Source organism: Clupea harengus, chromosome 15 (assembly GCF_900700415.2).
Source record: "Clupea harengus chromosome 15, Ch_v2.0.2, whole genome shotgun sequence".
Lineage (NCBI taxonomy): Eukaryota > Metazoa > Chordata > Actinopteri > Clupeiformes > Clupeidae > Clupea > Clupea harengus.
This window is the reverse complement of record NC_045166.1, coordinates 25,358,109-25,385,661: the sequence shown is the minus strand read 5'-3', so window position 1 is coordinate 25,385,661 and position 27,553 is coordinate 25,358,109. Positions and strand designations below refer to the sequence as shown.

Below are 27,553 nucleotides of genomic sequence, written 5' to 3'. Positions count from 1 at the left end.
GTACCGCGTGATACAATCAGCCCGCGTAAATATAAGGAAATGTAAACGCTGCAATTGCATTGAAATATGCCAGTGTTAACCTCACCACTGGGAGCACTTTGTGAATCATAGTCAGTCTCTTATATCAAACAAATATTAGCGTACAAACTTTCTCACCGTATATCACATACGCCTCTCTTATCTGAACATACAATCTGGACTATTCACTTGCTTTCAGACTAATATCAGTGGAATCCATGAAGAGTTTCATTTCGTATGAAAGTAAGTCAGACCATTGAATTGAAATGAGCTACTGAGTCTGTGACCACAGATATTTAATCAATCGTTAGGTGGCGCCCTTCATCAACTGAACTTAGATGTTCAATAACTCGTGAATCATAAGAGAAGAATAGACCATGCTGCCGAGCCCTGCAACAGCCTACATGGGTTATGACTACGTTTGAGATGTTATTTCTCAGAAGAGTGCTGAGAGGCGTGAACCATCTACAATACTGAGCTCCGTTTCAAGACCGTTCACACAGCGAGTTTTTCCCCCAACTTTGGACGACTCCATATAGAACACCAGAATTTGAAGATCCAGTAGGCTACGGAGAGAATTATTGGCTCACGTTTTGTGGTGGTTAGACAGATCCAAAGCTACGGACACTAGTTCTGGATTTGCGCGTGCGGTCTCCACACGCACGTCCTGAATTACGCACGCTCGCCACGACGAAGAGTTCAATATTATGACGGACTATACAAAGATGGATGTAACGTTTATATCAGGATGTGAATTTAAGTTTCCACCATGGAACGCCGTTATTAGATTTGATGTGTGAGGATGCCAAACCTTCATTTACTCGTCTAAAGAGGGAAACAGAATGGATTTGTGTTTTCTGTAGAGACTATATAATTTAATTGGTGCCTTACATATTTGTGTTGCGATGACCTCTCCTTTTGAGGATAAGAACGGACCGTCTCAGATTACCCGCGGCCGAAGATATGTGGTTCGTATGATTAAATATTAATATTTCATTGATTTTTATCTACTAGTTCAGATGAAGTCAGTCATATTTTGGTCCATTAGGCTACTGCATGACGATTCATAGGGTATCTGATTTGTGCGTAAAGAGTGATTATAGCATGGCGCATTTAAATTCTCGGGCTGAATATAAAATAGGGGGTATGATTACTTTTCACAGCTAACAGATGACCAGCCAGGCGGACTGTCTCGCGGGAAACGGTGCCAAGCATCCCCGGAGACTGCTTACACTGAGCGTCCCTCCCCTGAAGGTGCTGGTTCCACAAGTGACACGCACGGCGCTTCATCCCTGCGATCTGGTTTCTCCTCGTTGGGCTCTCTGGTGGCATCATACCCTCTTGGGATCACCGAGCCGGCTTGCTCTGTCACCGTTTCCACTGGTTACAGCACAAAGTCTCCCGAGTCAAGAAGCAAAAAGTGTCTGGATTATGATCATGTTTTGTGCGACACCTGTGTCTCACGTTTACATGTATTGAGGAGACAGGCTCTAAAACTACTCATCCATAACAAGGTAGGCTGAGCCAAGTCTACTCATTCATCATTCTAAACCAAGTATTTTAGTATCTTATCTACTGCTATGCATTTGCATACGATAATAAGCTATTTGATGGCACTCAATCGAAAAAGAAAAGATAGACGTTTTTATAATTCCTAACACTCGGCCACTTCAGAGAAGCCTCATGAGTCCATATGTCTTGTCTCAGAGATCTATTACAGTTATCTGGACGCGTGTGGTTCCTTTCCCCTCTTTTTTTTTACTCTGAAAATGAGTTTCGATCGATCTGTAGCTCCTGCAGCTAGGACAGGAGTCATTCGCCCCGACTAGCCCTCGTTACTGGGAAGAATAAATGCCAGTAGCTTACAAATAGCATCGAGAAAAAAATGTTGTTACTTAACCATGAACTATAAAAACTCTATGCCCTAAATGGTTTCTGTTGCTTCACTGCATCTGACTCTGAATCTTTCTGCGTTAAGATTATCCATGTCATTAAAACATATAAATACAAAAAGAAAATAACTATTTTTAAAATAACAAAAAACTAATATCACTTTTATGTCTGGAATGTAGGACCCTGAAGGGGCCAATGTGGCGCCTCACTGTGCCATTGAGGCCTGGTATGAGAGTGATGGCCACTGTGACGTCTGTGCCACCAACCTGAGGCAGCTGAAGCAGAAGGCTTTGCACACAATACTCACCCAGGAGCAGGCCATCTGGGCCCGTGATTCTTCTCCCTTCCTCTCCTCCCCACGCCCCCGAAACGAGCCCCAGGCCCTAACACCCTTCCCAGGACCTCCAGTCCACACTCCAGCCCTGCCAAGCCCGCGCTGAAGTCCAGCGGTCAGGGGAAGGACGCGAGTACGGAGGGGCAGCCTTGTCTGGAGGCTCAGTGGTCTGGGTCAGCTCTCCGAAGCAATGGAGCCTCTCTGCATCGCCACCAGGTACCGCAAGCTGAAAAGCCGTCAGTTTTTATTAGATAAAGTGGCCTTAAATGGAAGCCTTAATTACTGTCACTGACAAAGGTTGAAATCATTGACCCATATTCATCACGCTACTCTACTCTTAGAGCATATACAGTTCACCGTCATATACAGTTAAGTTTGCCAGAAGTTACAAATACCAGTAGATAAATAGATAAAAACATGATAGGTGAAGTTTTTCACAAGAAATGACTAATGCCTCTTGTGTTAATTGACTGCTTGTTACACTTAATGCGAATAAGTTATGCCTGACAATAACGTGATTTGCTCTGCACTGCAATGCTATTCCAGCTCGTGGTTTACACATTTTTCCAACTGTTTTTTTTTTCTTATGATGACTTGATTCCTACTGCATCATTAACAGTTATACATCACCATAGAAACCTGGAGTATTGCGTCAAGGTCTGTTCAGCCCATTCAGATGAACAGAGCAAAAGTGTTTTTTTGAACATGACAGAGACTGCTGATTTTTAGAACAGACCCTCTGTGCAATGACAGTGGAAGACAGAATTGTAGTGCCTTTGCCACAGGGGAAAGCCATTATCTCTGGTCAAATGTGAGGGGAGACTGACCCCTGTGCCACGCATCACGTCATGCTACTTGAGGGATCATTTTACGGGTGTTTTGAAATACACCCCAGCACGTGCCGCTGCGCATATGTGTCTGTCAGACCACTGATTCACACTCACCGATCAGGGCAGAGGAAGTCTGACAGGGAAACATAACCCAGACGGGACTAATGGAGAAAAGTACAGTGAGATTTATGTCTCTCATAAAAAAGCTTCTTTAAAAAAAGAGAAACAGATAAAAGGAAGAAACGAAAAGCGCAATCAATATTCTGGTAATATTTAATGAGTGGGGAAATATTCATTCCCTCGCTGGAGAGGGGAGCAGTAAATCAAAACGAAACCAGAGATGGTTCATACGAGCTCTTTTGGGTTGGACCAGTAGGCTTGTGTGTCTCTGCGAGTGGTATGTGCTCAGTGAAGTGATCACTGTCCTGCGGCGACACACATGACGCTGGTCCGAGCAGATGACACAAGACAGGAGCCTTTACCCGAGCTCCATTTGTTTGTACAAGCGGCTAACGCCGCACGGCCACTGAGACCTTATGCATGGGTATTGGGTTTATTAGGGCTCTGATGAAATCTGTGTTGGGGACGGCAGAGTGCCATCAGTCTGATGTCTCCAAGCTGCCAGGTGGACGAGCTCTTGCTGGGCTGGAAAACAAGAGAGGCATATTAGAGGGCAGGGGAAAGACAGTGGGAGAGATAGAGTAATGAGCGGAGGGGAAGTGATTTGGTGAGAGAAGGACGGTGCAAAAAAGGACTGGGAGAGAGGGAGGGAGAGAGAGAGAGAGAGAGGGAGAGAGAGAGAGGGAGAGAGAGAGAGAGAGAGAGGGAGAGAGAGAGAGAGAGAGAGAGAGAGAGAGGGAGAGAGGGAGAGAGAGAGAGAGAGAGAGAGAGAGGAGAGAGAGAGAGAGAGAGAGAGAGAGAGAGAGGGAGAGGGAGAGAGAGAGGACATTTAGGGATTGTATGACTTTCTTGATGAGTTGACATTGTATAGTAAGGGATGAGGGGTGACAGGAAAAAAGAGGTCACAAATGGCTATGGGAGACAGATTGGGCATCACATCACAAACACACATTCATGGACACACACACACACACACACACACACACCAATACGGCCAAACACAAACACTGAACCCAGGCCAGCAGAGCTGATAAACCACTATTCTGTGTAGTAGATTGAGAAAGAGGTCACAAATGGCTGTGGCAGACTGATAGTACATAATACACACTCACAGACAGACACACACACACACACACACACACACACACACATCCATAAACCCTGAAATCAACCCAAAGAGCTGGGCAAAGGGAACCCAGTCCAGTAGAAGGGACTCATACGGTCCTCCCCTCTCGTTCCAGATGGCGCTGTGGCCCCAGGCCTTCTCTGCAGCACTAATTGGCATCACTGCATGGGTTCAGTGTTTTTTTTTTTTTTTTTGCTCTTATGTTATTTTTATGTTTTTTTTTTTTTTTGCTTCTTATTTTTATGGCTAAAGCAGGGACAGTGCACTCCGTGTTCCTAGATGAAACATTGATGAGACATAGCACTGATGTGGAGTGGGCTATGAAGGGAATGAGGCTCCGGCGCTCTGTGTTTACTCAGGGGGGGGGGGGACGAGGGTGGGGGGGGACCTCATGTCGCTATCCGAGTGGGTGAAGTGACAGAGAACAGCGAACGGTGACCCTCGTTTCAGAGTCGGCTCCTGAAGCAGAGTAGCGAAACGCCACGACAAGAGCTTGGTTTGTGTTGCGCCCAGAAGGAACCTCTGTTGCCATAGGGTGTATTTGTATGTGTGTGTGTGTGTGTGTGTGTGTGTGTGTGTGTGTGTGTGTGTGTGTGTGAGTGTGTGAGACTGAATGTGTGGTTGTGTATGTGTGCAGAGCCGCTCTGAGTTCAACACAAGGCTGTGACTTCATTTCAGCATCTGAGTCACCTCCTAACTAAGGAGACTTCATGGCATCATTTTAGCTGATGAGCCTACTGTCCTACAAACCTTCTGTCGTTAATGGTATTCAGACCCTGACGTGCTTCTGGCTCTCGGTAGAACTCGGTATCATCAGTGTCATAGCTGCTGCCATCAAATCATGATTCAGTTTCGTCTAGTTTATGAAGTGGTAACATTTTGAAATGTGGTACCATGAACCATCATAGTTGAATCATAATTAAAATTAACAAAACATTTGAAAATTGAATGAATGAATTTAATACAAATATATGACATTTTAATGTTTCCATTAAGACATAAAGTTTGTCAAGTCTAAGCAAAACACGTCAATAATCCGTATGGTTGGAATTATAATGGTGTCAACATGATTTCTGTGAATCCGCAGAGGAATTTGACTGAATGACAAATGGTTATTTGTTTCCCTCAGGGTTAATTTTAATCACTGTTCATGTCATAAAGCTCCTCTTTTCAGAGCATCAGTGAAGGCAATAAATATTAGCACTGCTTGCACTCTCAAGGAATTGAACCATTGATGTTAGCATTAGCATACCTAAATGGCTAATCTCCAGGAGTCTGGGTTTCTTTGTTCCTGTTCAACAGATGTCCCAGTCCACAGTTGCCACCCCTGGAGCCCCAACCCCCACAGCCACCTCTACTGCTGTATCCTTCTTTGTCAGGTAAATAACGGCACGCCCAAGGGGGGTGGGGTGCTTCATAGCAGTTTCACGCACCCACCTTCTCCATTAGAGTAGTCCCCTAGGATGCTAGGTTAGCTAGGAAAAAAACAAAAACAATCCAATATCTACACAGCCCAAAGAGATGCATGTGTTTTTGTCTTGCCCTTTCTGATGGCTGTGAGAAGCCTGATAAATAGTCAGTTTTTGCTGGAGAAATGCAGCAGATGTAGCTTATGTATGACAAGGACAAATATAGGACATCCTTTCTATATTTATTTGTAACCTAGGCAGAAGGAGAAAGCTATGAAATACTGGGACCTGCTAACTTTGGGAATAAGTCATTAAAAGTTGAAAATGCAAATGTAACCCGTATGGTTTGCCATCATCTGTTGAGCAGCAAAATGTGCAATTTTCCAGGCACTGAATTAGCCCTGGTAGCATCCTTAATCAGCTGTGTTCACACCCCATGAGGCTTCCAGACAGGAGGTGCAAGTCTCCTAAGTGACATGTGAAAATGAGAGAGGCTTTCATGCTCTGCCGTTGACTTTCCTGTCATAATGGAAGACAAGAGCAGACAAAAGATTTCTTGACACTTGGGAAAGACTGCCATGTCGCTGACTGAACACAAAGGCTTTAATCAGCTTCTAGAGACAGACACAGTGCAAGAATGTGACTGTTGATCTTAGTTTTTGAATCAAGATATTCCATGTTTTTGAACTTGAAAAAGGATCTCATAGTCCACTGCACTACTGAGTCCGAGCCTGTTTTTCACTCTCTTAGGTAATCTGCCATGCCTTGATATTTTAGTTTATTTCACCTAACTAAAAACATTGAGGCAAAAGTGGCATGTATGATTATATTCTAGAATACCTCAGCAATAATAACATGGGAATGAAAGGAATGTAGTAAAAAAAGATTGAATTTAAATCAAATCTAAACAAACCCTTCCAAAAACATACTTTCAGAGGTGCTCAGACTTTGTACAAAAAATACATTGTAAAGATTTTGGAGCAAGGCTTTTGAACTCTGAACTTTGTAAACATAAGTGTTAGTTTTACAAAGGTGAGTTTAGCATTTAGAAAGTGTGTGTGGTTTCACTACTATATATTTATAATTTTAGAGTGACCTGTACCTTTTCAAAACTAGTGTCCCTACAAATGCATATTGATGAGTTAGGTGTAAACACACCTGGGACACCTCAGACAAGAACAATGGCCCTTACCTAATGGCCCTGGAATGTCTTTGTGGCCCGTACCCCCCACAGGATTTCTTGACACACCATGGCCCAATAGAGATCACTGAATTACCATACCCTTATCATATGAATAGCTGTCATTTGCTAATGGGCGGGTCGTTAGGAGCTGAAACCTCACTCAGAGACTGAAAAGTGCAAGAGACTAGTCCTATTCTCCTTACAAAGTGCTTATTTATATATTTGTTTCAAACTGTGTAAATTTGAAAAGAAAAGGGTTCAAGGTTTCTGGGGGTGTAATTTCTATGTCTCTCCGACAAAAACTGGCTGAGCTTTAAAAGCAATTCCCCATAAAAACCACCATATCCCTGCACAGGGAGCGTGGACTTCAGAGGGTTAAGGATCCTATCTATGCAAACCTCTGTGAAGTCAATGCGGTCTTGTAGCTAGCTCCACCATTACCCGATCATTCAGTCATTGTGGATGGCCAAATTGCATTAAAAGCACTTCTTCCTACCTCATCAGTGCAATGTCCACAGTTTCAGCTCTAAAGATCAATCAGTGAGAACCTGAGTGAGTGGTCTCCCTGCCAATAAACCAAAATGCTATTCTTTTCTGCTCTGCGGAGATCAATTCTCTTGTAATATGTTTTGTGAAAGTGCTTTTAGTACGATCATGGAACCTATGGTGTCGTAGTGGATGTAAATAGCGAGCTAATGCTTGTCTTACTGCTACAGAGAACTGGTGTTTTTGAAAACAACATGGGGGTGATATGATGACTCTCAGTCAGTGATTCAACCATAACGCATGCTGTTGAATTTTTTCAACATATAATCCATCTCAGCTGACGCCTGACCATGTGTGGAGTGCTTAAGCCTTAATCCAAGCGTTGCTTATGCATCACTGCATGTATGCAGCCTTGGGATGCCTGACTGGCTCATCTCTTTCACTCTGCCTCATTCACACTCTTCCTCATTCCCAGGGCGGTGCAGAAGCTCAACCTCTCCTCCAGGAGGAAGAAGCCAAGCTCCGCCCTTCCCGCCGGTGGTGACGCCCCGTCTCGCATCACCAACTTCTGCGGCCTCCTCCTGCGGTCCCCTCCCCTGGTCCCACGCCATCTGTTCCAGGCCTCCACCCCAGGGAAACAGACACCAGGCACTGGCAAGGTAGGCAGACAGATCACCCCAAGCCCCCCCCCTGGTGGGCCACCACAGGTTAAGAGCCAGAGTTGGTGGGGCTGACTTGTAGAAATGCTAAATTGAAACCTGAGGTCATTTAGGGCACTGAAGTAACTCATAAAGAGATGACAGGCAGCGTCCCACTGCTTGTAACTTTTACATTAGCAGGGTTTGAGTCCAAAATTGATTGGCCGGCAGTTCTACTTTGAGGTTTCCTCGCTTTCACTTTCAACATGCCATGCCATGACCACACCACTTCCATTCAATTTGGCAAGAGATTTTCATTTAAGTACAGTAGGCGCTCTCTAACTTAAACCAGCCCAGTAATATGTCATTAAAGTCTCGATGCCTTCCATGCCTGTTCTCTTGAGAGGCGGGGGGGGGAGGAAAATCCATTCGCTTTAATTGAGACATTCCCTCCGTTCTCTAAAGCGCACACATTAACAGGGATCATCTTGGGTTTCACCTAACAGCTTTCTCGGTCGCACCTGATGGGGGGGATGGTCAGTGGATGCACTCAGCCGCGAGTAGTGTCTCGGCGCAAATGGATTCTTAAATAATTCAGCTGGCATACAATATCATTTGACAGACAGGCGCTGGGTTATGTGATAACAGTGATTGTTGGAGCAAGTGCTCGGGAGCTTCTGAGAACCCGTCACCTCTGACTTTGGTGATGTGCCGCTGAAGTGATTAGCATGCAAGCAGAATCCCACCTATGTAGGCTAATGGGTTGCTATCAATCTCCCCTTGGAGCGGAAGAGTGGCATTACCTCATGCTTTCTCCAAGCTACTGGCGGAGAGTGTTTAACACACTGTATGTTCTGTATGTGTGTCTGGTCTCTTTGCGGTGTACATGTGCTGTGCGTTTGCTGTCTCTCTTCTGTGATGTAAACATTGTTGAAACATTTTATGGGTCATTCTTCATAGAAAATAAGGTTCTGTCTCTAAGCAGTGATTGTTTGGGCTCTTCTCACAGGGACTCACACTAGGCTGATGTCATTGAACTGTAATCTTTTCCTGACCTTGATGACCTCATTTTGATCATTTTGACCCCACCCTATTGTATGCTGCACACGAGCAATGTGAATATTGGGTAAGGTTCACGTCCATGAAGATCAGTTGTCCTTAAGACCTCTGAATATCGATTCTGTAAACTCAACGTATTGATGTATCAGTGTTAGGTCTGAGTGTTGGATGGGATTCTCAGAGGTTTTATGCACAGTTAATGTGTTTACACCTACACCAGCAGCCATTGCTGATGGTAACCTTCTGTGCAGTGATGCAGTTGTTCAAATTGGAGGTTAGAAATTGTGAAAATGTCAATTGTGGCTATTATTGTTTTAAGTTTTGTTTTCATCGTTTCACAGTAAAAATGTATTCTGGCAGTTAAGATCATGCTCTTCAGAAATAGTCTGGCGTTTGCCAATTCCAGCCATAACAATTAATAATTTAATGATAGTAATTTAATTATTTAGCAACATTTTCCCATGTTGAGTTAGCAGCCCACTGCACAGGCACCTCAGTCTGGTATGATGTGTTGTTTTTCTTGTTTGTCTTTGTGTTTAGTACAAGTCTGCATTGTCATGAGAAAATAGCGAGATACCAGTTCATCATTACACCCTCCTCTGTGTATTCCTGCTTATTCCACCTGTTTTCACAAATTGAGCAAGGCATCTCTTGCACTTTTATGAATAAACATTGTGCCATTTGGATATACATTCATTAGCTTGCATAGTACTCCATTTATGGTTACTCCAATGACAATGACCATTATAACCAAAATAGACCATTTGGGGTCTCATGAAAGGCTGTTTGTTTTACACCGAGCATGTTGGTCAACAAAGAACCATGAAAAAGAGGGTCAACAGCTAAAATGAACCTTCATAAGAGGGTTCCAAGTAGAAGCTGAAAGGATTCTTCTGTTGGGAATGAGGATGAAAACATTACACTAACAATTCAATTATTGAGTGCATAAATAATCATATACAGAAAGAAGTACATGCTGTTCTTAATACAAACAAACAATAAAGCATTAATGAAGACATTTTGATGACAAATTTCAATGGCCCAGGTCACAATACTTTTGATGTTTTTGAATGTGACGTAAATGCTGCACGGTTTGACTGAAACAAGCTACATTTAACTACAGGCAGGCTTTGATTCCAGTGATGACTGTAAGTATGGGAAATGAAAGCATCAAAGTGTCACATCAGCTTCTTATGTCTGATTTCATCTTCCCTCGAGCATAAACTATCAGAGGGGCTTTTCTCTGTAAAGATATGCCATTGGCTCATACGTGTTTCTTGTAATCTCCCCAGTGTGAAAGTGCTGCCTGTCACATCACTGTAGCGTTTAGCATAGCTGGGATTAGCTTTTTCCCCCCAATATTTCCATGACTGATGATTGCAATCCACATTTAACTGCGTACAATAAATCCCCATACCACTAAGCCATATGACATACATAGTATTTAAGTGCATCATATATAACAGCGACGAAATTCAAAATTATTAAATGTACTGAGTCAAGGATTTCATTTTGTGTTTTCATGTTCCGCATTTGTTTTTGTTTTTTTTAAATAAATAAAATAAAAATATACTTTGATCATCTAAATTTGGTTCCGGTAAAAACAGATTGAGTGCACAGTGACCAGCATGAGATTTAAAGGTCTTAGTCTTAGTCTGTGTGGAATGGAATCATCAAAATCCCACAGATTAAGTGATTTAAGATTTTAATATGAGCACTACTTTAATAGAACTCTTAAAAGTTTACTTTGACAGATGCCAGACCGATCCATATCATACTGTTGTTGAAGAACTTGTTGAGACTGTTTATTTAGATATTTGACTTTGTGTATCTGGAACAAACACTGTGTGCTTGGAAAAAAAAGATATATGCAATATATGGCCATTTCACCCTCAAATACTTACAACAGTGAAACATAGTTTGAACAAACTAGAGTTTTTAATGTTTTTTAAGAGTTTCTCAGAGCAGTTGATCTTATTTTGATCACAAATTAGTCAAGGTACATTTTCAATGGCATATACAGATCTTGTACTGTGTACATATGTTCTCCTAATTCTCATTATTCTGTTTGATTCCCAAGGGACATGTGAAGGTCATGCTAAGAGTAAGCCCAGTGGTGGACTCCTGCCTCAAAGTAGACGGACGCAGAAAACAGGTCACAATACTGGACCCAATTACCCATAATCCTCAGCAGCAGACGGCAGCCTCCAAGGTCACTCAGAGGTCCTTCACCTTTGATGCCGTCTTTACTCCGGAGTCAATGCAGGTCAGGGAGGTTTTGTTATATCTGTCTGATGACCAGAACTAATGCAGAATGAGCCATGGCATTCATATACATCATCCATGCAAGCCCCTTGTTTGCCATCATGCACTTTCTGTTGATATACAAACTCTAATCATGAAATGGAATTTCATTTGTGTCAATGTCTCAAGATATCCTAATGGATTTTACCATTTGTGATTTTGAAAAATGATTTGTCACATTTAAATGCCTGCAGCCCATTGAGTTATTCCATTGAGAAAATCTATTGGTGCTAAAATATTTCATATATCAATGTGACAGTTATTCTGCAATCCCTATTAGCTTATCTTATTAGTGGATAAATCAACTGACTTGAAGTAGGGCAACCTATAATTAGTGTCAAATCTGCCATTGCACAAACAAAATGTGCCATTTAGATAGAAATATATATATATATATATTTATATATATATATTTCTTCACTCTTTTGCCTGCTTCCTGCGTATGCTTTGCTCTTTTAAGAAATAGCTGTCTGAGAAAGGTACATGACTGACAAGTTTACCAGCCTCTGCCACAACATGAAACTTAATTTACAGAAATGCTTAATGCTAGAAAGACAAGGGCTTGTCCAAGGATACTCTACCTTTAAAATGCAATTTAGATTAGAGATCTGTCTGGAGATCTAACCCAGAGATTGTGGACTGGCAGTTAGTAGGTGATTGCCAGAATGGGACTTGTGCATTTAAATGCTGACCTGGTGCTCAGGCTTGATGGAGTGTATTCTAAAGCTTTTTACTTCACTGTCAATGTTTATGTATGGAATATGTCTCACTGCATTTGATTTAGAAGGCACACTGCAAACAACTCACATTCATATTCAGTGCATGCTTTTATCAAAAGTGCTTTAAGGTGAATGCGTACATGTCAATACATTGGCTTCTTTTGGAAATGAAACTTCTGACCTTGATGCCACAAACTGTCCTTAAGTAATATTTGTTTTACTGCATGACATGCACACAAATACTTTGCAGAGAAAGGTTCTTCGTAGCTTTCTTAAAAAACTGTTTCAAGGGCTAACCATTTCAATATGATAAAACACTTAATGGGCTGAGAATGCTTTTGAAGAATAAAGAATTCTGTGAAGAATTCTATGCAGAAGCACAAACTGTGATGATCAGAGATTGATCAGAGATGACTAAAGACCAGCAAAATAATGAATTGTCCTTAAAGATACAGTGTGTAGTTTTTCTGGCATCTATTAGTAGAAAAGGAATATAGTATTTATAATTTTGTTTTCATTAGTGTATAATTACCGGTACCTATGAATTGCTGGGTTTTCGTTAACTTAGAATGAGCCCTTCATATCTAGGGAGCGGGTACTCTTCCACATTATTAATGAATAAGATCTTCATGTGTAGTTTTTCTTTTTGAAACCAATGAGCCTCATATCTTGACCCAGATTGCAAAGGACTCTGATGCTCTGTTCCAGAATCTGCTGTTCCACTGTTCCTTCCTGTTGCTCATCTGGTAGAGCAAGTTAAAGTTGACAAATGTCAGTAACTGTTTTGCCAAAAAGTACAAACTTTTTTATGGCAACTTGGCCTCTTCATTTGTGGAGTAGCGCCACCTAGTGAATAATGTTCAATGCAAAAATCTACCGCTGCACTACTAGCAAATATCTGTGTCAATATCCAGTATCACAAAATTTGACACGCTGCATCGTTATCACATTTTTGTTAGATGTACACGCATGTGTACATTTCAGCATCTGAACAGCAGCTAAAGAAAGTTTTTATTTGGTATGCTTACAGTTGGCTACATTGTTTGGAGGCACACCAAATTCCGACACATTTAAGTATCTCAGGGACTGCTTAAGCTCAAATCTGGAAATTTGGTATGCTCATACCTGTCTCACATCTCCTAAAGTTCCATTTGGCTTGCTGAACAAAATGGTTACTTATGACCAATCAAAATTCAGCAGCCAATACATACTTGTGTGAATGGCCAATCTTTTTTGTAGGCTCATTAATAATGGCATACCCAATTTCAAACAAATCAACAATAAGATGTTGTTGTTGTTACACTATGTTTTCTTCTTTTCCTCTGACATGGTTTGGTCTAGCTTCAAAATTATTTTGTATTTAAATCTGTATAGAAATTATGTGACGGGCCGAGCCTTGGGTTGGCATCAAAATGTGGGTTTGTCCCAAAAAGCTCAGAGACAGAGTGAGGGATCAAAGATAAATGATTTTAATATGCTTCAAAATATTCAGGAGAACTGCTGTGCCTCTAAATTAGCAGAGGACAAAAATAAACAGTCTCAAGGTATACATTATCATAAATTTGATTTTTGTAAATTAGATTTTTGCAAGAACAGAAAAATAGCTAATATGGGGCAGGAGTGTGTGCTATTCCTCTGCGGTCGCACCACGACGGTCACAAATTACAAAATCATTTAATCTTTTGGGGCAGCATGGGGCAGTTTGCTTAGAGGCCGATGATTGCTGCTTGTGTCAATTTTTTTATTTATGATCATGTATACCCTTGTCCTACTTGTGCACAGGTGGTCATATTGTGTTACTGCTGCACACCCTATTGGTGTATATCCGACACTATCACAAAATATAGTGTCTTAAATGTTTGGAATCCTAGGGATCTTTCCTATTTAGCGCTGTTTCAGTAAATAACCTTGGTTTATTGATTCAAAAGATTGGTTAGGTCTGAAATATATGGGAAAGGTACGTACATTCCCATTACTTTACATTTACATTTAGCAGACGCTTTTGTCAAAAGCGACGTACAAGGGAGAATAAGTTTCCTGGCCAGTACGGGTATCGAACCCGCGACCTTCGCGTTATTAGCACGACGCTCTAACCAACTGAGCTAACCGGCCATACATTAGAATAACTATTCACTGTGTTTTCACAGAATGGTGAAATAATGGCTTAACCATTTACTTAAGGTCAGAGAATTTTTGCAGTTCTTGGGACTAGAGGCTGTATGTATGGTTTTGCTAATAGGTTTAGCGAAGACAGCGACTACTTTTGGCCTCTTTTTACACTTAGCAGTCCATATTGGTATTAGCCTCCACGTATCGGTTTTATTAATATTAGTGTAAATGCATCCTGTTCCGTTTACCATACATATGGCATGTTTGTTTTACTTAACCCTATAATGCCTGTTGTATCATATTTGCTACATGAGTTTTTGAGATGTCTACGTCATCATGATTAATACTTTTCTGAAACCCTGTTGTTTGCAATCTGACATATGTATAGTGCCCTTTAATGGATTATCAATGCACTGTAGGCGTACTGTGGGTAGTAGTGGGCATTTGAATGCTATATCCAAAAGGGCTGCCTTTATGTAGTAACTCAAGTATTTGGCAGGTAAATCTTTGGTCATTTTGAAACAGTTACAGTAAGAATAACATTTGCATTGTTACAAATACTTGAATATAAAAATGTAGTGTGTTGAAGCAACTAATAATCACTTAATATTTGGTACTTTATTTTATAGTAAAATCTTGTTGAAAATCTATGTATCAAATATGATACAGCAAGTATTTAAGGTAATTTATCTGGAAATACCTCCATTGTCTTTGTATTGCAATTCACGATGCTGACAGAAAGATCATATCTCAGAAACTCTTTGATGACACAAAACTTTTTGTCTCAGGATCCATCATTTGACCACTTGGGGGGCGCTGTGACAAGCAAAAAATTAAATAAACGTTTTTTTCTTTGGTTGTAAAAAGGTTCCTGTTTTGTATAAAATATGATACAAAAACAATCATACACATACATGATGTTTTTAAAATAAAAAATGACTTTGTCAAAAGATTCAATAAACTATTGCAAATTTCTGGCTTATATCAGATGTGTCTTTACAGAGTTAAATTACACATATAAATATATATTATTCTGTGCTTTTTATATATTTTTCAATACTGTTTTTATTTCCTAGTTTCACTTAATTCTTGTTCATTCTCTCTATGCAGAGGTCATATTACGCACCACTGTGCAGTACGTCTAGTTTAGCATTGATCTGTCCGTTAAATCCATATGTGTTGAGCTACATGTTAAGTATGACGTCTTTCCACGTGTTCTCCAGGGAGAGGTGTGTGAGAGTGCTCTGTCGGGGGCTCTCCAGGCTGTCATGAACGGGGCAGATGGATGCATCCTCGGGTTCGGGCGAGCAGGGACGGGTAAGTGAGGGACAGCTCTTTCCCACTCTCTCTCTTTCTCTCTCTCTCTCTCTCACCCTCACTCTCTCCCCCACCCTTCTCCAAACAGGGAGACCCTATTTATCTGCACTGAAAGCAGCTGTGTACCAGTCTCATACAAAACAGGAGATTCCTCTAACTGTCCCCATTTTCCATGACATGAGTGTTTAAATGTGTTTGAGTGCCCCCCCTCCATTACGAGCCGCACTCAACGTTCAGCGCGGACCGACGTATAAATAAACAGCGGATCAATTAATTATGCATTGGCTGTTGTTTTGAAAGGGTTCCGCTCGTATGTGGTTTATTTAGCCCAAATGCACCTGAGACCCAGATACTGAGCGGTCCCAGGGCCTGATGGCCTCGGCATAAGTGGATGCGCGTGGACACCAGGTCTCGGGAGTGGCCCTGACACCACAGGTCACTGTGGAATCCAAGCAACATACAGGCTGTTAATAGATGCTTTGCTAAAATAATGAAGGCATGATGGCAATTTCTCCTCGAAGCTCCTTCGCCTCTCCCTGTATTACATCATTGGCCATTAGTCTGATTGAATTAGGTGCCCCTCAGCATAAGGTCTTGGTCCTGTGCCAAAAGACATAAATCTATTTAAATAGAAAGGGGGTTTGAGGATGAGTAATGGTAAAGTGGAGCACTTTTCATGAGAGAGGAAATGCTGCTGCATTTAGATGAGATGGGGTGTATGAAATGTTTGTGAGCCTCGTGTTTGTGGTTAAAAACAGAGACCTGTCTTTATACGTCTCTAAGGGAGGGTATTCATCCATAATGGTTCCATGCATGTCCAAAGGAGAGAGCGACTTAAGAGTTCACGTAGTGAACCTCACATAGTTTTACAAATCAATATTTCACAATATTTTTTCCGGCAGCCAGAACCAAAAACAAAACAGGAGGAGACCTCCGTCTGATTCAGTTAGTGCAACATCAAAGGGCTTAGGCAACCGAGCATGAGTTGCAAATCCAGTGAAAATGGAAAATTTATTTTTTTTCTCTGTGCTCTTGTGCTTGGCAGGAAAGTCTTACACGATGACAGGAAAAGACGACTCCATCCTGAGCCTAGGGGTTATTCCCTGTGCCGTCTCCTGGCTGTTTAGGCTCGTCAGCAAGAGAAAGGAGAAGACTGGGGCAGACATCTCTGTGTCCATATCTGCCATTGAGGTCTGTGGGAAAAATGAAATCCTCAGGGACTTGCTATCAACCGAAGACACTGGTGATGTTGTCAATGGCCAGAAACCAGACATTAGCATTTTTGAGGACCCTGTCAGTGGAATACAGGTATGGTGAAAACATTTTTTTAAGTCTTTGCTGATATGCATTATCTTCATGTGTTATTTTCTCTTGCTTTTTGGCCATGTCAATGTGCTTGGTTACAGCTAAAATATTAAACTTATAAACAAAGAGATGATTCATGTTTGGTGAATAAATAACAACTCATTCAAGGCTCACCGAAAGATTTATTCATATTCCTTAATTTAGCAAAGAGTAGCTAGGCATTACCCAAATGAACTGTGTACTGAGTAAGGCATTCATTATATCAGCATAAGCTTCCCCCTCAGCAGGCAATGGGCACATTTGCATTCAGTTATTTTGCAAATGCTTTCATCCAGAGCAACTTGGAGCATAGTTGACAGCATGTATTTCCTGGTAAATAGCAGCTCAACCTTGGTGGTGGTTGTACTAGTTAACCGCAGGGCTATATACTTCACTGAATATGTGATGAATCTCATTGGATTGTAATCTGTTATTTTGTCACTACTACTCACTATTCAATGATATTATTGTATTTTTATCATATTTATGCAGCTTATGAACCACAGCATGGCCAGTGCACCCACAGTGGAGAAAGCTGCCTCCCTGTTGGACACTGCCCTCTCCTGTCGCACCGGCAACAGGCCTGGAGTCAGTTCTCACATGTTCTTCACCCTGCACGTCCATCAGCAGCACACACAGGGCCCCGCCAAAGACGTCAGTGAGTATTGCCTGTCCCCACTGGCATCTTACGCGGTAGAATCCCAATGGTTTCTATGGCATGTCTCGAAAGAAGACGCCTTAAAGGTTCTTACAGATCCGACTGATGAAGGGATATTTTCATATTCCTTTGATACTAGATTTGGCAAGTTTGAAGCATCATTTTCTGTCCTTGACAAGCTGCTTTTGTCAGAGTACTTTGATTGCCCAAAAGAAATATTCAGGGCCTCATTTAACATTGCGACCGCAGCTTAATCTGCGCCTTTGCCAAACCGCAAATAAAGCACGGTATTTTGCATCCTATTTATCAAACAAGAACATCGTCGCATCATCTGCGCCTAACACCGCCCATTAGTGTTATTTAGCGCTCCGCTAAAATAGGGAAGAAAGAGCCTACGTGTTCCACCATGGATGATGAGCTAAAATTAAAATTAGAGCTTTTGGTTCAGGAGGTTACAGCAAACTAACCCGGGTAAATATAGAAACTCATAAATATTTCTCCGTTTAGCCCCTCCGTCCACATTAAAAGTTGTGATCACTTTGAATTCAAGACTGTCTTTTATTGGTGAGCTGATTTTGGGAAATTCAACTTTTCAGCGAACATTGAGTTTCTGGGTTGCTATGGTTACCCCTCAGGGTGCCTGTGCAGCTTCATATTAACGAGTTGATGTTCACAAGTTCATATTCACACATATTAACATGAGTTAATCACACACAGGCAACTGCAAACTGTTAATATGGTTCCCTAAGCTAGAGATAGCTAGGATAGTTAATAGCCAGGTTAACTGCTCCATAGCATCCCGTTAAATAGTCTGGTAGGAATACACGACACCCCTTATTTTAAAACGGCGCATTCCAACACTGAAAACTATGCTTTCAAAAATGCTGCCCTAGGCAGATACATTTGAAAACTGGAGTTGTAGCGTGGACAGGGCAGAGGCAACTGAAATTTCCAGACGTAAAGATGTTCGGTTTGCTTGAAATATGGGTGAAAATACGGTTTAAAGTAAACCATATAATGAGCGGCGATTCTGGGTAAAGCGTGGCCGAACAGCTAGCTGGTGGGACAATTTTGTATATGCCTATATTAAATGATATATCAAATATAAGCATAAAAAAAAAAAAAAACATTTCTGATGTTCGTATTTTTCAAATTTCTCGCAGGCAAATAGTTTTCATTTAGCAGCTGATATGTCATGCTGAAACACCTCTTGTTTCGTTACTAATACATAATTAGGCGCACTTTACGCATCTCCTCCCATCTCTTTGCGACGAACACCCACTTTCCCTTATACCCTCCCAGCAGTGGTAATCTAAAGTGCGCCTCCTTTGTAAATACGGTTTTAGGTTTTTACCCGCTATTTTACGCCTGAAACGGGCGCATCCTGTTAGTAAATGAGGCCCTCAGTTTGGAAATATTCAGTGTAGGACCTTCAACATTTGAAAAAACCTATTGTAATAAACAGTTTTATGATGAACCTTGCAGTTCCTGATAATTCAGTGTACTTTGATCTTCATAACCTTTTTGCTTGTTCCTTGCATATCATGTGAACTTGCTGAATAAAGGGCATTCTCTGCAGCTGTGGGCATATTTTGTTGTCAAATAAGCAATCCCCCAAATTTTGCCATTGCTTATTCGATTTGATTCCCTGAATGTGGGTTACTACCCTGGGTTACATCCTGACTAAATAAGGATGCTACTTTGCCTCTTAAAAAAAAAAAAAAAAATGACCTCAATATTTTTCAACAGTAACCGTGGGCTCAACCGTAACCGTGGGCTCAACAGTAACCGTGGGCTCTCTGTAGTATCAGAATTTGAGCCATTCCCATAATGCTACATGTCTTCAACAGAAGTTGAATTTCATTCACATAACATTTGTTTTGGCAACTTCGATACCTTAATGACAAAATCACAACCAAAAAGTCTAACTTAACCAAATATATCAGCAAAGCTTTGATGTGCGACCCCGAGCAATAACAAAATGTTGTCATACTAATGTGTGATTTTGTTTTTCACCTGGGGGTCATATATTAACACTTTTTTCTCTCTTCTCCCTCTGATTTGTTCCCACTTCCCCTTTTCCATGTTTCAGTGTGTGGAGGCCAAAGCAGGCTGATCCTCGTAGATCTCGGGAGCTGTGTTGAGGAACACTCTAAGAACATGGCCCAGCTTTCCTATTCTGAGCTCAGCAGTGTCATGTTGACCCTGCTCAGAGGTGGCAAGCAAGTCCCAAACAGGTATGCTCAGTTTGCTTGTTTAGTTAAATATTTAAATCTTTAGTTTACTAGTTACTGTTTTACTGTGTGTGGAAGATGCATTCACAGTTATATTAGTGTTTCATGTTTTTTTTACAGAAATAAAGTAAACTGAATAATAAAATATGACAAAAATAACTGTCAACACTACATAAATAATACAATATTTTCAATTGTCTTATAGGAATAGCAAGCTGACCATGCTCCTGCAGGAGTCTCTTGGGAATGTCAATTGTAAGACAACTGTTGTTGCTCACGTGTCTGGATCGTCAGAGAGGATTTCAGACACTCTCTCTACCATGCAAATCATCTCTCGTATCCATAAGATGCAAAGAAAAGCCAAGGTATTGATCAGGCTGTGATGATGATGTTATAGCTATTTTATGCAACAAATCTAATAAATAATGTTTACAGTATGACAAAAATGAATACAGATTTCAGGAAAAAATGAAGATAATTAAAATGAATGTTGCTGTAAACCTCCTCCTTCTAACAGAAATCAAGGTCCTCTTCACCAAGTGAGAGAAGTGTCCGTAAAGAGAAGAAATTGCTTCATGAAACCAAACTGAGAGCATTCTACTCCACCGGCACTCTGGACCCAGATGTGGCAGCACCAAAGCTGTTCCGGGATGTGGAGGATCGCTCCGGCAGTGACCTGTCCTGTGATACAGTCATTCATGTAGATTCTGATGGGTGCAACACTGATATGAACAAAAAGCCTCAAGAGTCCATATCAATAATCCCATCTTTGCTTAAAAGCAAGACTGAGGTAGGGAATACTTCGCCCTCTATGAAACAGCGCCCCCAGAGGACATTCCTGAAAGACTTTCGGATTATGAACCGGTCGCAAGAGGAGAAAGAACCGAAAACGTTGGAGACCCAGAATGCAGAGATGGAATATTTCAAGTGCAGTACATTTGCAGAGCTGCAGGAACGACTGGGATGCATTGACGGAAGTGAGTTGATCAGCCAGGATCAAACTACAGAGGGCCTAAGTAAATTACAGCCTTTTCTGGAAGCCAAAAAAGGGGTGGAGACTGAAATGGTTAATTATGTCCCCTCCGTACAGGTGAACACAGAAGTAAATGGCTACATGGCAGCATGTGAGACAAAAACTAGTGACATTGAGCTCATAGATTCTTTTCAAAGTGATCCCACAAGTTACAAGGAGACCCCCAGTGACAAACAATTGACAGATAATCTGGGTAATCCCATTGACAGCCGGAGCCAAACTAGTGCTTCAGATTCTGATCAGTACTCTGCTGAATCTCCCCACTGTGCAGAATCCCCTTCCATAAATGACTCCCTACCACTTGAGATTACAAAGTGTGAAGGACAGTCCTCAGACGAATCCTCACTGCAACCCGAATTCAGGATCTCTCCTATTGGTAAAAGTTCCTCTAAGTCCTCGTCATCTGGCTCATCATTGTCCTCCTCCTCCATGTCTACCAGCACAGACTCACCCATCACTCTACCCGTCACCTTGAATGATGTTGTTCCTCAGCTGTCTGCAGAGGGTCAGCGAGAGATGAAGGCCACCATAACGGTGACTGTCCAGCAGCCCTTTGACCTGAATGGGCATGATGAGCTGGTCTACACTGTGGTGGAGGAGGTAACCATCAGTGGCATGGCTGAGAAAGGCAGGTCAACCAACGTCATCAGTTTCAGCGAGGGGAGCCCTCTCCAGGCCTTACCATCAGGTTCACAGCCTGTCAGGATCATTAGCAGTGTCAGTGAAGATGCAAGTATTCCAGATTTCTTAGCCAAGGATGGGGCATCAGAGAGACAGCTCCTTTCGACATCACAGGAAAGATGTGAGTTCACATCTAACCAGGACTCTTCCAACAAACTTGAGACTCATGGTATACATCCAAGTGCTAGTGTTGAGGGTTTTTACCAACCCTGCTCTAGAAAAATGGAAAACCAGACAGAAACTCAATCCAGTTTGGTTTGTGAGATGACAAAACATGTCAGTAGTTCCTCAGGAAATTCAGGGGGTAAAGCTAGTCTAGAGAAATTGAAGTGTGGGTACACACCTTCTCAGGATGTTTGTAAGAAAAAGCTAGAAGTCATCAAGGAAATGCCTTCACCAGCCAAAAGTATGGACAGTCCCTGGAAAGCCTGTAACAAAGATGGTATCCCCAGCAACCATACACCAAAATCAAGTGTTCATCAAGGAATAGTCAGGAAAACAGATTGTAAGACAAATAGCTATCACAACCCTCTTCAAAATGATACCAAGAAATCTATAGACCTAGATGTTAACGTGTTCCCCAGCAGGACTAGTGACCGTCACAATCCCATTCAAAATGAAAGCAATAAATGCAAGGACCAGGATAGCAGTATGTTCTCTAGCAAGGCTAAACTTGATAAGAAAACCTATAGGGTGGCTGGGCCCAGAGATCCCCCCACGGAGTTCAGACAAGAAAAGAAAGCAGCTGGCAAGAAAGCCAATCAGCTAAACAAACACCACTCCTTTAAAGGTGAGGTCATCATGTCACCAGCCTCAAGAAGGAGGTTGTTGGATGCGTATGACCTGACCAGATCAGAGAGCCTGAATTCCAAAAACCACAGAACAGCCAGCTTACCGAGAGCTTGGCATAGTCTGGATCAAGAGGATGGCCTTGAGGATGACTACCAAACCAGTACAAGAAAGGACTACAAGGTGCTGGGAGAAGCAATGTCCACTCCGTGCAGTCCTGGAGATACTTTGGAGAGAAGGCATTCACGTGCCAAACAGGGACGTTTTTCCAGAACCAAAGAAAACGTATCATCTGGGAGGAGGGACAACTCAGACCAGAATAGAAGAGCCAGCAGTCAGTCCAGCCTGCCTAGAAGTCCAGTATTGCACCAGAAGCCATCTTTTCCTTATGCGGCTCCTGACGATTCCTGTAGAAGAAAACACCTACGGTCTCCTATCGAGGAAAGCAGTAAACTATTTAGTGCAAAATTGGAGCAATTGACCAATAGGGCTCCTACTGGAAATACATCACGGTCAGAATTTTCCAACTTTTATTTTTCAGAACAGGACGATTTTATGACATCCACGGATACTCTGGAGCGCTTTGAAAGTGATTCTACTTTGCCAAGAGCAAATGCCAGGAGATACCCTAAGTTCCTACCTATAAATGACCAAGATGACAGTAGTTCGGCATCTAGAAGTAATCTGTCCAAAGTTTCAGCAGTTAGCAAACTAATGATGTCTAGTTCAAAGCCAAGCAAGAGCTCAACAACCAGTACCAAGACCATTAACCTCACCACCCAGTCTTTAAGGCAGTCAGTGAGGAGCTCAAGTTTGTCACCAGATGGAACAACCTCTGGCCATTGTCCTTTGGCAACCCAATCATTGTCCCGAAGCCAAGGCTCCACCTTTTCTGCCAAGTCCTCCCTGAAAATCATGAATGGCAGGATCACTGAGCTTCTTCGAGGGAATGGAGATCCAATCTCTGGTGTCGACCAGGGTGGTTCTGAATACAAAGAGAAGGGAGCGGCCAAGGATGATGAGAACCTCCCCTTGCCTTCTCCTTACTGTAGGGTCACAGCTCCACGAATGCCCAGCCACTGCAGCGGCCATGCCAGTGATACTACAAGCATCCTGAGTGGCGAGCTGCCTCCAGCCATGGGCAAGACCTCTCTACTGTGTAACCGCAACAGTGTTGTAAGCAGCGGTTATGAGAGCTTGATGAGAGACAGTGAGGCCACGGGAAGCAGCATGTCTATCAGAGAGTCCATCAGTGACCACAGCGGCACTCACAGCTTGGCCAGGAGTGGTAGGAGCTCGAAAAGAAGGAACAACAGCACAGCAGGTTTGCAATTGCTGGGATTTTACTGGCATTTTTTCTGGTATTTCTGTCTGACAAAATGTAATTTCAGTGGAAATGTCTTATTTATTTTGTTATTACCAATTAACAATGATCATTGACAAATCTTTAAACCGTTTATTTTTTATTTTTTTTACTTTACTTTACAAAACCTGTATGGTACATATATCTAGAGACAGTGAATTATGAATTACTGCTGACTTTCTAATATCTGATCTGCAATCCCTTCTTGGAATCTCGCCAGGGACCAGTCAGAGACGTCCGTCACAAGAAAACCTTCTATCCTTGCGGAGATCATCTAGTGGCCCCAGAGTGCGCTGGGGGGACAGGGGTGCAGCTGACTCCTATGAGATTAAAGTCTATGAGATTGACAATGTGAATGGTTTGCAGAGGAGGGGGCTCTCCAGCAACCGAGTGAGTCCTCTGAAGCTTTTCAATGTATTGTCACAGGATGATGGGGGCGGTCAAGGGCAGTAGTGCAGCTCGTGGTGCAGTGGAAATATGTTTCTGACTCCTCTGGACTGCTGCTTGCCACATTATCATTTAATTGCATCCAATTCTGAGAATCTTGAAATGAACTCAAGTGGATGACAGTTTGCGATGGAACTGGTGGTTGGTAGAGCAGGAAGCCTAATCATACTGCACCTAGTGTTAGGCATAGATATATATAAAGACTAGATGTCTCGTCCGCGTTGCCGGCCAACGGAGTCGAACGTCCGCACATGGCGGCCATCTTGCCCCGGTCAGTTCGCTCACCATAACATTGTGTTGGTATTGGTATGTACTTTTTAAATAACCATAACTTGCTCATTTTCAACCGATTTTTAAACGGGTTGGTTTGTTATAACGTCAGAGATGTAGTATGACACTGCATACTTATGAATAATTATGTTATTTTTCTTAAAAATATCCAAAAAGCATCCCGAATTATAACCACGTTAATAACGTTTGTAAGAAACCAACCCGTTTAAAAAATCCGTTGAAAATTGAGCAAGTTATGGTTATTTAAAAAGTACCATACCAATACCAACACAATGTTTATGGGTGAGCGAACTGACCGGGGCAAGATGGCCGCCATGTGCGGACGTTCGACTCCGTTGAACGAGACATCTAGCCTTTATATATATCTATGGTGTCAGGCCACATTTCTCCAAGGTCATGGATTATTCAAGTGTACACAGTACAGTGTAGACTCACTTCTATGCCAGAAGCTTCAGGCAAAAATGAAAATATCTTTTAAATCACTGAATAGCTCTGTACATTTTGATGTTGGCTGAGGAGATGAAGCAGTTGTATTTGGTCAGTGCTATGCATTAAAGGAATATTTGGGATTTTGAAACTTCCACATTAATAGTAAGCTGTCAATTATCACAGGCAGATAATGCAGGGTCATCTCTGTAGTTTGTTAGGGCCAAAGAGAAAATATGCAAGCACATGCAAGCACAAAATGATGGGTTTCACAATTCCTGTTTCATATGCCTCTGGGCGGGTGACTGTTTTGTTTCTATTGTAAGAGTGTTTGGAAACAAGGTTTTCCACTTGCTTATAAATAACAAGTTACAAGTTACAAGTCTTTTATTTGTCAGATGCACAAAATGACACAGGGTCAGACTGGGCACTGAAATTCTTACGACAAGGCGCCGCCCAAAAACCTACCATAACATAACATCACATAATATAACATAACAAACCATGACGTACACTCTGTACAAGTACTATGAACATAATTTACACATAATAAACATATAATAACCTTACTAAATATACAAGATAAATATACAATACGGTGTGGTAAACAGATAACAACCTATACATATAATACTAAATATACATATAACAGCCTATACACATAATACTAACATATATACATATAACATATAATACACATATAATAACTATGCTAACCGTAAATTCAGACAGTCACACCAGAATAACTGTATAAGCTGACTGACAGGGGGCTACTGAAGTAAAAAGAGGTTATCTGTTTGAAATTCAAAATATAATTTAGAATGGATCAGTCAAGCATTTGATTAGCGTTGTGTTTCATATGAAATGAAAGGTGGACATCAGCTCTGTAATTTATTTTAGGGTGTGGCTTGCTTTAGTGCTAAGCTGAAGTTCCTAGAGCACCGGCAACAACGGATAATAGAGTTGCGGTTGAAATACAACAATTTGAAGAGGGAACTGGAGCAGGCAAAGCAGTACCTCATGCTAGACCCGGAAAAATGGACTCGCGAGTGTAAGTGCTAACATAAGTACTGGTGTTTCTATACATGTGTTCAACCTGTTTTAATGCTCTTCATTGTTAATCACTACCATCCAATCCTGATCTAACCCTAACCCTAGTGAAACTACCCTGGCTGTCATTTTGGTACCTTGTTCCTACTGTGACTTCTTGAAAAGAATAGCAGCCTATCTTATTAATTAACCTCAACTAAATTAGATTAGATTAAAGCTCTAATTTGCACAATAATGTTTATTTGTGTTATGAAGTCTGCCTTTGCCTCTTGTATTGCAGTTGATCTTTGGCAGACATTTGAGGTGGACTCCCTTGAACACCTTGAAGCCTTGGAGCTGGTCACCGGCAAACTGGAAAGCCGACTGAACCTGTGCAAGGCCCATATGATGATGGTGACATGTTTTGACGCTGCGCCAAAGCGACGACAAAAGAGAACGAAGAGATGTCGGCCTTCGCCAGACCCAAAGGGATTCCTGTGACTCATGTGCTATACGCCTGTTTTACCAGATGTGGTATCACTTGGATTTTGACTTATCAGTAACAGAAATGACACTTGGATATTGACTTATCAGTAACAGAAATGACACTTGGATACTACCAACCTTAAAGATTTAGCTCTCACTTTTGGTGCTAATGCAGTCAAACTGGATGTCTAACGCCATAGTACCTTTGAGCCAAACTGAATCTGTATAAAATGACTCTTTCATCCCTGAAGGACAATCTATTTCTCTTCACATGACTCAGACTGCAAAACGTCCACTTGATGCAGTTTTTCTTGTTAAAAAAAGAGTTCCAAGAAGGGGAAGAAGGTTTCAAAAGACAACAGGTCACAGGGTTTGCAACTATGTAGTCTCCTCTTACACCACAGGAGATTCTCCTGTAAACTGATGAACTGATGAACCACAGGAAACACAGGGGGGGGGGGGGGGGGGGGGGGGGGGGGGGGGGTGGGATGGAGAGGGGGAAATCTGATCAGACAGAAATGACCATTGTCCTTACTCAGAGCCATTTTCAGTGAATAGTTTGGCTTCAGGCTCACATCCAATAACATTTCACAACAAAGCACTGTGATGACTCCCACGTGAGTTGCACCTTAGTGACAGGAAACAACGTACGGCCCCATACTGCAGAAAGTGACTGTCAAACACATTCTGCTGTTTTCAGCTGACGGAATACAGCAAGACGCACGTAGTTTTTCTGTTGATTATTGGCACAGATTGTGCATAGGGTGTCACACTAAATACTTACTACATACTATGCATAAATGTGTTAGAAAATATTAAAACATATCTATACATATGTTATTTCTTTTGGGGGAAAAAATGCACTGGTCACCTTTGATTGTTTTAATTTATATAAATTACTTCACTTATTTGTACTGTTTCACATTGTGTTACATGCTGTTACTCTAAATGTATTTGGTCCTGTGAGTTTCATTTGAATTTGTTCAAAGATTTGATTAATTTAAATGAATTTGTAATTAGGGTAGTTACAAAAACAAGTTACATGTTTATACATTTCTTAAATTGTTTTATTTAATTTGTATTGAACAAGTCTTTACGGTGGGTCCATATCTACACACAAACCACAGATAGAGAAACTGCACTCTACATTTCGATGTCATCACTAAGCATTGAAGGAGTTCACTGCAATAACAGCAGTAGCATCTTTACCCCAGGTCAGCCCAGGTC

At 41.7% G+C, this 27,553-nt stretch overlaps 1 protein-coding gene and 1 non-coding gene across 2 annotated transcripts; one reads left to right on the top strand and one right to left on the bottom strand.

Moving 5' to 3' along the window:
- The first annotated feature begins 402 nt into the window (after window positions 1-402).
- Window positions 403-26,773, top strand: kif26bb (kinesin family member 26Bb). The gene is made up of 15 exons (XM_031581813.2): window positions 403-986; window positions 1,182-1,532; window positions 2,091-2,461; window positions 5,624-5,700; window positions 7,875-8,058; window positions 11,177-11,362; window positions 15,452-15,545; window positions 16,591-16,853; window positions 17,382-17,547; window positions 19,640-19,784; window positions 19,987-20,146; window positions 20,299-23,608; window positions 23,868-24,037; window positions 25,712-25,862; window positions 26,142-26,773. Exons 4-15 carry the CDS (start codon window positions 5,624-5,626, stop codon window positions 26,339-26,341), a joined length of 5,106 nt encoding a protein of 1,701 aa, XP_031437673.1. The 5' UTR covers window positions 403-986; window positions 1,182-1,532; window positions 2,091-2,461; the 3' UTR covers window positions 26,342-26,773.
- trnai-aau lies at window positions 14,158-14,231 on the bottom strand. Its single transcript has one exon. It is a non-coding gene; the product is annotated as a tRNA-Ile (tRNA).
- Window positions 26,774-27,553: the final 780 nt, after the last annotated feature.